We start from the raw sequence: 12,413 nt of genomic DNA, 5'->3' as shown, positions 1-12,413 counted from the left end.
TTTATTTTATTGAAAAAATCCAACGCAATGCCAACCCACCAATTAACCTTTTTCTAATCATGAATTACTCTCACTCACAATTTCAGCTGAAGAGTTCATATAATTGAGTTGGTAGGTTGAAAAAAGAGTGAAATTTGGCAGGAAGTAGTTGATTAAACCTTATGTCGCTATAGACTTTCATATCTTCTCTATATTACACAAAGCAAAGTACCCAAAATAATCACCATTCAAAATTCAAAATATAATACTCCCACCGACCCCTAAAAATAGAAATCTTTCCTTTTTAGGAAATTTCTTTCTCCATTCTAATGAGATGGGACTCATTTTTCACTAACACACTTTTCTTGTTATCTCTAATACTTTACTAATTTTGTATTTAAAACCCGTTCCGTTCAAATATTTCTATTTTTAGGGGACGAAGGGATACGTTCAGTCCAAATTCCCAATGCACGTTATATATACCATTGTTTTAAATGTTAAATAAAGCATATTTTAAATCCAAATAATAATGCTAAAAAGGTGCTATCAAAGTTAATCCCAATCTCCACACACACACACACACAACATACTCTATATATACATGTGGATCGAAACTCGACTCCAAACTTCTCACACCTTCAACTCAACCCTCTATATATATATATATATATATATACACACACACATGTATATATATATATATATATATACACACACACATGTAATTTCCATGAACAAAGTGAATAGTATAATATCTATGTTTGAAGTGAGTATTTAATCTTGAATTGAATGCAGGTTGAAAAAAACACAGATTCAAATCACGAGTGGATAAGAAGTAATCCCTGTTTTGTAGGACTCCATATCACACTCAATCTCTCATCTCCCCTATTACTCATCCCTTCTTCTTCTTCTTCTTCTTCTTCTTCTTCTTCCTATCATCATCATCATCATGCTCTCGATTTAATCACATTAACACACATGGAAATTGATTATATAAAAGAGATGCAGCAGGCAAATATGATCTCCTCCTCCTCCTCCGCGCCTCGGCCTAGGGTTATTGCGGGCCCGGTCATCGTGGGCGCGGGCCCCTCAGGGCTAGCCGCGGCAGCGTGCCTCAAAGAAAGAGGCGTCCCTTCGCTAATCATCGAGCGATCCAACTGCATCGCGTCGCTATGGCAGCTCAAAACCTACGACCGCTTAAAACTCCACCTCCCGAAGCAATTCTGCGAGCTCCCTCTCATGCCGTTCCCGTCGCACTTCCCCACCTATCCCGACAAGCGCCAGTTCGTCCAGTATCTGGAGGCCTACGCGGAGAGGTTTGGAATCAGGCCGGTGTTCGGGCAGGCGGTGGAGAGGGCGGAGTACGATGACAAGCTGGAGATGTGGAGAGTGAAAACGGCAGCGGCGGCGGAGGAGTATGTGTGCAGGTGGCTGATTGTGGCGACGGGGGAGAATGCGGAGGCGGTGGTGCCGGAGATGGAGGGGCTTACGGAGTTTGGCGGCGTGGTGCACACGAGCGGCTACAAGAGCGGGGATGTTTATGAAGGGAGGAGAGTGCTGGTCGTCGGCTGCGGGAATTCCGGGATGGAGGTTTGCTTGGATCTCTGCAATCACAATGCAACCCCTTCTCTTGTCGTTAGGGATACAGTGAGTTCTCTCTATTCTTTTTAGTAGAAAATTAAATTACACCTTCCACTGTGTGTGACTGTGTGTTTTTCTTCTTCTTTTTTTGGATTCAATTTTTTTGTGCATGGGATGGGAGTATTGGTGTGGCTTCATGTTGAAGTTATGTGTTTTTCTCTTTTAGGGTAAACCCTAATTATTCAATTTTTTTTTTTTTTTTTTTTTTTTTTTTTTGGGGGGGGGGATTAAGGTGAGAAAATATGGTGGTGAGGTTTTTATACTTTAATTGGGGTTGGAATGGTATTAAGAAGCAAAGGGGTTTAACGAGCATAAAAGTGCACACTTTTTTAAAATGCAACTTTTTGTGCTCGAAATTGTTTGCTCGGTGTTTTTTAGTGTTCAAGTTCCAAAGGTTTTTTTATAACAAAATTTGGTGACATGCGTTTGTTAACAGTTGCAAGAAAGATTAAATAAAAAGGGGGAAAGACATCCTTAAAAATCTTGATGTAAAGCACTTTCTTGGGATACTCAAGCATGCGCAACAATGGCTAGTAAAAGGGTTTCAAGATTTTGTATTAATTTAATGAGAGAATGGGTGTAACGGTGTAACAACAACTAGTTAATGAGCTAGAGATTTTGTTCAATATTTCTATGATTGATTTTCCTTTATCTTTTTCTTTTTAGTTGAGCCCCATTTTTGTATTTTGGTAGTAGTACAACGTTTTTACATGGCCTTTGTTGGTGAATTTAGGTGCACATTCTACCAAGAGAGATGCTGGGGAGATCGACTTTCGGGCTGTCCATGTGGCTGCTAAAGTGGCTGCCTATAAACATTGTCGACCGGTTTTTGCTCGTCTCGTCATGGCTCTTACTAGGCGACACGGCCCGGTATGGGCTCGACAGGCCCAAGGTAGGGCCTCTCGAGCTCAAGAGTCTATCCGGGAAAACCCCGGTTTTGGACGTGGGAACCCTTGACAAGATCAAAAGTGGAGACATCAAGGTACAATTACTATGCATCATATCAAATCAATACTTAATTTTGTCACACCACTTTTGTCCAAACATTTTTTTTCTTTTTTAAGTTAATTGTAATCAATTGAAATTATGAATAGGTACGCCCAGGGATTAAAAGGCTAAGGTACAAATCAGCCGAATTTGTGGATGGAAGAGTGGAAAATTATGATGCAATAATCCTAGCAACTGGTTACAAAAGCAATGTGCCATGTTGGCTAAAGGTATAGTGGCTTGCCCTTTTTTTTACATATGACATAGATTTCCTTAAATCTGTAATGCACTCATAACTTTGAAGTACTAAAGAGGAAAAGGCATGTTTGGCTGAATTGGTTTCTCTCTCCCCTCCTTAGAAAAGTGAGATGTTTTGTGAGAAAGATGGGCTCCCAAAAAGGCCATTTCCCAATTGCTGGAAAGGCGAGTGTGGACTATACGCGGTTGGGTTCACCAAACGCGGCCTTCTCGGGGCATCCATTGATGCCAAGAACATTGCTGCTGACATCGAGGGCTCTTGGAAGGAAACCATCTCACAGTCCAAATATTCCCCGAGTTTCATGCAAAAGCACCTTTAGTCCAAATACTTGCCGAGTTTATTCCCTTTTTAGGTCATCGAATGTCCGGCTAATCAATCTTGGAAGGGACGGGCCATGCCCGACCCTTAGTGCCCGATGGGGTTTGATAGAGAATGCGGGATGGACACGAACAAGAGCGAAAATGGGATGTAAGAAAATTGGAGAATTTTTGGGGGTACTAATATTTGAAGTACAAAGGTTGGTGCCATTGGAATCTCCATGGAAAATTAAGGTTGATTTTGTTAGGGTTAATAGTAGTAGTACTAGGTGCATTGCATTTTGTACAGGTATATTTTCTTCTCTAATTTCACTAGCGATTTATTGAATTTTAGTTGCTAGGTGAAGAATTCTTGAAGCAGAATGGTGTGTGGTTGAATAATACTATATGATAATTGAATTCCTGCAATGTTTTGTATACTAGTAGTATATCTGAAATGCGAAAAATAATGATTGTAGTGTAGAAATGTGCAGAAGGTACATAATGAATTTTGGTACCAAAATTTAATTGTGGCTCATTTAGTGCAAGTTTAAAGAGTTGTGCCAAATTGGATGGAGAAATGATTGCTATCCCCAGAGGACCACTAAAATTAAAGAATTAACCAAATTAATGTGCCAGTCTCGTCAGATTGTGCTGTGCCAAGAAAATTAGAAATTAAATTGGTGGAATGGACTTTTTTTTTAATGTAATATACCCTTCATCAACACCCACACGTACTTTACTAGTATATGAATACTAAAGGAATATTTGGTAGGGATGATAATTCATCTAGAAATGAAAAAAAATGTCATTTTTGTGCATAGTTTTATTAATTTTAGTGTGTAACTATCAAGTCAAAAGAGAAATTGTTGGTATTTAATAGATTCATTCAATAATTTTTTACTCATGATAATTTGGACAAGAATTCCTTTTACTATAATTTTAGTGATGATTGTTATCCCTTTTCCATGATATAAAGTTATCTGTGCATATGAAAAATTTTAAATTTACAAAGAAAGGCATACCACTGAAGGCAATAAAATATCATAGTGGTTTATTATTTTGAACTATTTGAAAATTGGGTTATTTTATAAGATATATCGAAATCGGAAATAGATAAGCATCAACCCATTATTCATTACTCTTCTGTCAATTGACACGAATATTTATTTATTTGATCCCTTTCCCCTCAATATTTTAATACCAAAAGCCTAACAATTAATCCTTCAAAGAAGTTTTTCTTCTCATATATACAATTCTCACCATAATCGATACTTTAAAACGAATATTTTGCAAAATAATTGAATTTGGGACGTTAATTGTAATATCAAATGTTGAGTGGCTGCTAAACCATCAGTTTAGTTTAAAAAATTAGAAGGAATTAACAAAGTTCCCAAATTTCCATCATATCATTAAAGTATCTTTTAGTATTAATCTTCCACGTTTCGATTGTAGGCTTTTTATCGATTTAAGTTTTGGTCGAAGAGAAGATACAAAACATATAGGAGAGTACACATCTTAGCTTGGTTAATTGTAAAACAATGGACTCAAATTAATTATTCATTCTAGAATTTTTTATTCCCATCTCACAAAAAAATATCTCTAGCCACCCTCCACCAAACATAATCTCGATTACATATTATACACGGCAAAGGAATGTTGGTCTTCAGTTACATGTTGCTATCTATGTGGATATATGTATAAGAAATTTTTCAAAAAACAAAAAGTAACAAACAAAACTGTTCCTTAGCTGTGGACCATAATATAATTAGCTTTTTAACACATAATTGCTTGCATTTCCCCTCTGTAACAAATTGCATTTATATAAGTCTTCACTAATGAATTACTCTTATTAAAATATTAGATGATAATCCAAATTCCAAGGTATATGTTTGAATGGTATTGAACTCATCCTTCCTAATCAAATGGTTATTGATTCGATTTCATACTCTTTGGATATAGAGCAATCTTAAATAATAGAATCAATTATCACACCATTTGAGATGTCTACAAATCAGCATGAAAAATAGTGATTAGATCCGTGGGTGGATATCGTTTGGTTTAACAACTAAAAAGCATGTCCATACTTAATTCACTTGCATAAGTTGTATTCTTGTTTGATTATAGATTAATAGAGAAATTAAATGAATTCTCTTCTTATTATTAATCTTATAATTATTTATCGAATTGCAGCACTGGTTGTATATAATTACTGTATTAAAGCTGGATGTGTATTTGGCAATGCATACATTCACCTTTGTTTGGTCAAAAAATACACTATAACTACTGTATTAAATATGTTTATACACAACAAAAATATAACTATAATCACAGTTATTGTTAAACAAATATGTATAGTACTGCTATATATATACTCGAATTCATAATTATTTTTTAAATTTCTATAAATATGAAAATTGAAAATATTTTTTGGAAGACGCTGGAAATTAAGGATATTAAGTTCTATCAATCCTTCTTTTATTAAATTAAAATATGTTTATGTAATTATTTGATTAAATCGAGCTTTTGAAGGGTAAAAGTGGAAAATAAAAAGAAGACCTAGCTTATTTCCTAATCACACTCTGAATGGTTTGAAAAAAAGATGTTAACGATAATTGGGCAAGATAGATATTTTAGCCCAAAAAAGGGTTGGTAAGATACAAGGTTGTCTTTGCCACATGCATTCTCTAAAGTTCCAAAATTAAAATGAGAACATTTGAAATTTTGAATAGTACTATAATCTATAATGAACACGCATCCTTTGCTCTTCTCACCCACTTTTGTGTGCCTATTTATGTAACTATTTCAATAAAATAATGTAATAGTATAATTTTTAATTCTTGCTACGATAATTTTCATTTTCGCAACTCCTCGGAATATTCTCTTTACGAACTTCACGGTTAAACTTATGTTTCTATTCATTTTACAGGAAAATTTAGATGCTCGCTTTTGAACCTTTATATCCTTCTAGTATATATGTCGACTAGGATCCATGTGTTTGTGTCATGTTCGGCTTATGCATGCCTATGCATGTGTCAGATCTTGATAGGTTTTAATTTTATGATAAGTCGGTTAAAAATACAACCAATCGATGACTCTTTTATTAGCGATATATCTCTCTCCGTCTTTGATTAGGAGTCCCGTTTTTTTCATTTTGATTCGTCTGCCAATAAGAGTCTCAATTCACTTTTACTATAAATGGTAAGTATGTCTCACATTCCACTAACCTTTTCCACTCACATTCCACTATCTTTTTCTATCCACCTTTCTTTATAATAGTATTCTTAAAATCTGCACCAAACTCAAACGCAACGCCTATTCACGGGCAGATGGAGTATCATTTAGCGCCTAAACATGCCTTGTTCGTTCATAGATCTTTGTTTCATGTCCTAGCAAGTTAAGTAATTAGCCCCATTAGACCCCAAGTCTTGACACTGTTTCTTCATAGTTGAGTCATTTTTTCATTTCGGGAAGTTTTTTCATAGTTGAGTCATTTCCATATATGGTAATTTTTTTCTCTTTCTTACTTTACTATCTCTTACTTTATTCACTTTATACTTTATTCTCTCTACCTTTTCCCCTCTCTTACTTCATTATCTATTTATTTAACACATCCAACATTCATTTCTAAAACTCCGTGCCGAAAAGTTCCGCCTCAACTATGAAGAAACTGAGGGAGTACTTTTTTTTTTTTTTTTTAAGTCTTGACAAGTACTTCTGGTAATGAAAAGATAGAAAAAGATAAATCAATTTAGTTTTGGGGGATATATTCCCAATTACCAAACCCTAATTTTGATTGTACTTAAAAATAAAATACTGGGCTTTGAAGTACTATTGCCAAAAAAATATGTGACCACAAATAGTGGTCCAAGTGCTAAGTCAGCCTCATGATGGAGAGCATTATTTTATACTCCACATCCCTTACGTACATACACATGCTGCACATGCAATCTTACTAAAAGAATTCACTTTTTTATTACTATTTTATAAATTATAATCGAATGCTATATTTTGTACAATATTTATTTCAAGAAAGGATTCCTTTTTAAAAATTTGTTTGGATTTTTATTTATTGTGGTCCAAGAGAAATTTAATATATGAACTGTATTAATATTTATGTAGGAGTACAAAATAGAGTTAGGGGAGAGGGGTTATGGACCATATATTGAATTGGTGTCAAAATCATATCGGGTGGATGGGTTTGTTATTTGTCAATGATGACTCAAATATTCTTGGTGTAGATAGTACAAAATTTAATGATTGGATTAATTCTTTGTCATCATGATTTATTTTAGAATGTCTGTCATACGTGTATGGTTTGGTTTCTCCATTTGGAAGTATGTAGTTTAATGCATGAACATACAATATGAAATGTATAGATTTTATACATTAATATTAGCCTATTATTATTTTCTAGTAGTTCTGTCAGTTTTAGTGCTAGTTGTGTTGTCAATTTTTTGTTTGGTTTGCTATAATTTTTGCTTTCGGTATAATAGTTTTGTTTCTTTTGTTAATGTTATACTCCACTTTACAATTTTTCATGGTTTGAAATTTTTTATGTAATTGAAAAGTATAATATGTGTGTGTATAACATATATATTTATTGAGGGAGTTTAAGCACCCCTGTGATTAAATAAATAATAATAAAAATCCTGAAATTAAATGTTTAAAATTTGACACGTATGTCGTCAATATGAAATTTTCCATAGCAATTCATAAAAAAAAAATCTAAAATCGGTCTTGAACCAGTTCCGATCTTCAATACTAGCCCTTTGATTTTTTGGTTCCCCCGATCTCGAATCGGGGGTTGATCTTATCAAAATACGGGACCCCGAATGAAGAAAAAAAATCCTTCTCCAATTAGGAAATTAACCCTAGGAGGAAGGACAAAATTATAGAAAAAATGAATGATTTATTTCCCTTTTTCTTATTTTTGCTTTTTCCGAAGACATGGGGTTTTTTAATATCCCCAATTAGTTTTTACAAATTTAAAATTAACCCCCAAAATTTAATACAAGCTTTATATAATATTACGAGAGCCCTAAGAATATTGAACTCTCCCCATCCAAATTCGAAATTACAAGAATCGGGGTTTCACTTTGTTTATTATTTATTTCCCCCTTAAGATATAAATGTCCTTAAATTTAAATTTTGTCTCTCGACTTAATTAATTAATATCTTAAAATTTCCCAAGAGGGACTTGCAAAAACATTTATTTATTATTCTAAGTAAAAAAACTCCAAATGGTTTTGAAAAAAAAACCTTTTTTCCCCTTTTGGGGACTTATAAAACAACTCATTTGGCGTTTAACATAGTAGCAATCCTAGCACCCAAAAATTCCCCTCCCCAAATATGGGGATTATGTTGGAAAAACCCGCACCATTTGATAAGTCAAAAAAAGGATAATCAATTTAATTCAATCCAAATATGTAGTTTAAGAAATAGATTTTATCAAGACCTAGTCTTTCAAAGATAGATAAAGACACGCTTCTTTAAAAACTTTTGGCTATACCCAAAATGTATCTTTTTTCAAAAGGCTTAGAAATAGCGGTAAATTTCCCCTTTTCACTAGGAGAAAAATCCATCTGGTTTTGGAAATTTTCTTTTTTTTTTGAAACTTGCATGACCACCGGTTCCAAAAGGACGCTTAAAAATTTCTAAAAGCAAAAGACTTAGACTTTGTTTATTTCCCAAAACATTTAAATGTTTAAAAAAAATTTTATAAATGCAAAAGAAAACAATGTAATAATAATGGGATTCATTCGTGGGGGGCCCAAATCAATGGGGTTAAAAGGGGATTATAATTTTAAATAAAAAAGCAAGATTCTTTGAAAAAATTGCCAAACAGCTTTTCGAAAATTTAAACCAAACATTTTCCACTTATACAAAAAACATGTTTTATATCTTATTTTCAAAAATTTCCCCCACTTATACACAAAAAAGGGGATGAATTTTGATATATCAAATACCACATTTCACAAGGTGAAAGAAAATTGGTTGTTCTCCCATTTTTCCTTTTTCCCATAATGTCTTTGTTCTCGTCTTTAAATTTAAATTTTTCCCTATGTGATTTTGTTAATAAACTCGGGCCCCCGAGTTAGCCTTCCGGGGTAATAAAAATACCATAGGCATACTAAACTTACGAAAAGCTATTAGGAAGATATTCCAAAATTTAAAAACATATTCGAGGATGACTTACTGATCCCGATTTGTCAAAAACTAAAAAAGTGAACCCGGACATTAATTTAAACCCAAAAATAGAATAAGTTACTAGTCTTTTCAAGCACTAGGTACATTACCTCAATCAAAACCCTTTTCCCATGGTTAATATGATATATACTTCATGCATAAGCACAATTAAAACAAACTTAGTAAATTATAAAAATATGGAAAACATCTAACTATTCTAATTTTGATCTCACTAAGTGTCAAAAACACTAGGAAACAAGACAATTCCATCTTGAGAGGATAAACCTTTTTTTGGAATTTTAATGCTTAAATGTTCCAAACAATGTGTAGAATAGGGTTCCCAAAAACCAACATTCTTTCAGAATCTTAAAAAGGGCTTGATGCAAAATGTAATTAGTTTTCTTAAATCATTTATCTTAAATTATAGACAACCCTTTCTCACTAGATGCCAATCAGGTTTGCAACTTTTTTTAGATTTCATTATCGTAAAATACCAATAATACCATATGTAATGCACTTTCAACTTCCTTGGCTTAAGACTTTTGAAAAAGTTAAATACCAAATATTTGACAATTTTTATAAAAAACATACTCCCATTTAGATGCTTTAAGACCACGAAGGTTTTTATAAGCTTCCCAAACAGCTTTTTTTCCCCCTTTAATTTCATATCCCTTAAAAGCAAAAATGATTTCCCAAAATTATTTATGGGTTGCTTAACAACATAACATACTTTAATTTATTAAGTTTAATAGCAATAGGGTCAATAAATTGCACAACGATAAAGGGGAAAATAATTTCTTTTGGGGAAAAACCCATTTTTTGTCTTCCTTTTTAGATCCATATTTACACTTGCAAATATACTAGCTCCCCCGACAAAAAAATGAGTTTTGCAAGTCTTGTAAGACATGTTTTTTTTAGATTGTAAAATTTAATCATCACCTTTTTAAAGATGATTATCCCAAATTTAACCTACTCATTGAGTTAAAGGGGGTTATGTTAAATTAAAAATAGTTTCAATTTTTTTTTGAATTTTGGTTCCTTGGGGGCCACACAGCTGGGTTCACAATTAGGGGCCAAGTTGATTTTATTAGTGCAAAAGTTTTTAATGGTATGTTTTGGTAATGTGAAAAAATTTGATATCTCTTTTTTTTGAGAGTTATCACCCCTTTTAAGTTCATTTTTGATCTTCTCAAATTATATTTTTGAAGATTCGAAAAATTTTAAACCCATCATTTGGGACAAACCTTAAAACATGCCCCAGATTTTTAAACCCCTTTTGGGCATTTTCCAACACGTGTTGGAACAACATTACACCCGAGATGGTTTTGACTGAAAGCTCTAGTCCCAACTGGTTTTTGTGAAGTCGATGTTGGTAGTTTCTTTAATGTTCATCCCTAAAATAAGATTTTTTTGAGTCAAATCATCACATAATCAAACTTGTCTTAAAAAAACTTATTTCTTCTTACATAACTATCCCATTCATTAGATAAATTTGGGTTCGTTAATGGAGATTAGAATCCCATCGATCATAACCCTTTCCGTCCTTTTGGTGTAAACCTTGAGACTTGCTGGTTTTTATGTTGCACTTCTATGTATTCGAATCTCTTTAAAAAAACAAATGATTTAACTTTATAGGCATCAAAGGGTTTTCAACTATCAAACATTTAATGAAATGTTAAAATTTGATAAATCAGATCAAAAAGCAAGTATTTTCGGGCCTTTCGGGTAAGATTAAATACTTTATCATTCAATGATTGAAGTTGATGTATTGTTGAATACTCAACCTGCCGCATGATAAGGCTAATTTCATGATTTAAGGGCAAAAAAATGTTAAAATTTTGGGCCGGGTCTAACACTTTTCCCTAACCCGGGTGGAAAAAAATTCAGTTTTGGGAAGTTATGAAGAAATGGTCTAGAAAAGGAGAAGGGAACAAATGAGGGAATTACGAGGAAATTGGGGGAAAAAGGAAGTCTCGAATCAAGTGGCAACAAAGTCATTATCTATACCTCTTTGGGGCCCCACTAAAACGCCTATAAATAGAGAAGAGATGCACCCAAATGGATATAGTTTTTCCACTCTTCTTAGCTATACTTTTTTTTTACACACCCGGGAATGGTTCTTGGGGGCCCTGGGTAGGGGGTTTTTTTCCGAAAGATTTCGTGCTTGGGAACACCGTCCTGTTTAGGGCGAAGATACAATTACTTTTTTTTCAGCTGTTTTTGTTTGGTTTTCCCCCCGTCAACTTCACTTTTGGGGGTCGATTTTTATGTTGATAATGTTTTACTGCTTTTTCCGTTAGGATTTGGGTTTAAATGTTTAATTTCAAGTTATTTTTGGAGATCTTTCGTGTTGCGTAATTCTTCAATTCTATGTCGACCCCGTTTTTTTCGACGAGGTGTTTGATGTGGAATTTGGGGACAGACCGGGGGTTATTTGAGTATTTGGGGGTTCCATTTTTAAAAACCAAGGAGGAGAGTTTCTTGGGGGGTTTGGGCCTTGGGCGCTTGGGTCCGGAGGGATTTAGAAGGTTTGAGGCCTGGGTTGGGGAGGAAAAAAGGGTAAAAGATTTGTTTTTTTTTTTGGGTTTTTATTTCATTTTGTCTAGGATGCGATCCGCTTTAAATTCTTCGTTTTTTTATGCATAGATTTGATTTCAAGTCGCATTTCTTTTTTTTACTTAGTTTTTTCTTAAGAAGTTTTTACGCAAATTTTTTTAGAAGACGATGTCAACCCCGCTAAGAGTTAGTTAATTTCGCCAACTTTTCCCGTACCTTTTCTTTTTTGACGTGGTCCCCACCGTAAATTATCTCCCCAGGTCTAGCCTTTGGGTTTAAATTTTTTTGGGTTTCCCCCGTCAAGTTAATTCTAATTTTCCCCAACCAAAAAAAGCGTGGGCAGCCCAAAAACCAAAAAAAAAAAAAAAAAAAAAAAAAAAAAAACACCCAAATTTCCTTTAACATTTTTCCCTCCTTCTTTTGGGATCGATCCCATTTTCCCCCCACTAGGGTTTTGTAAAGTGGGGGGGTTTTTTGGGGAAAAGGGGGCTTTCGCCACAACGGAA

The 12,413-nt window shown here is 33.9% G+C and overlaps 1 protein-coding gene across 2 annotated transcripts; it reads left to right on the top strand.

Annotated features, from left to right (window-relative positions):
- The first annotated feature begins 733 nt into the window (after positions 1-733).
- On the top strand, positions 734-3,511 carry LOC125212420 (indole-3-pyruvate monooxygenase YUCCA2-like). 2 transcript variants are annotated; one of them, XM_048112593.1, is made up of 4 exons: positions 734-1,626; positions 2,354-2,602; positions 2,715-2,837; positions 2,967-3,511. In XM_048112593.1, the coding sequence occupies exons 1-4, from the start codon at positions 769-771 to the stop codon at positions 3,183-3,185; spliced, it is 1,449 nt and encodes a 482-aa protein (XP_047968550.1). In that variant the 5' UTR covers positions 734-768; the 3' UTR covers positions 3,186-3,511. The 2 variants fall into 2 exon arrangements, with proteins under 2 accessions (XP_047968550.1, XP_047968551.1); XM_048112594.1 differs by having other exon boundaries at positions 2,972-3,089.
- Positions 3,512-12,413: the final 8,902 nt, after the last annotated feature.

Source organism: Salvia hispanica, chromosome 3 (assembly GCF_023119035.1).
Source record: "Salvia hispanica cultivar TCC Black 2014 chromosome 3, UniMelb_Shisp_WGS_1.0, whole genome shotgun sequence".
NCBI lineage: Eukaryota > Viridiplantae > Streptophyta > Magnoliopsida > Lamiales > Lamiaceae > Salvia > Salvia hispanica.
This window is presented reverse-complemented; position numbering and strand designations above follow the sequence as displayed.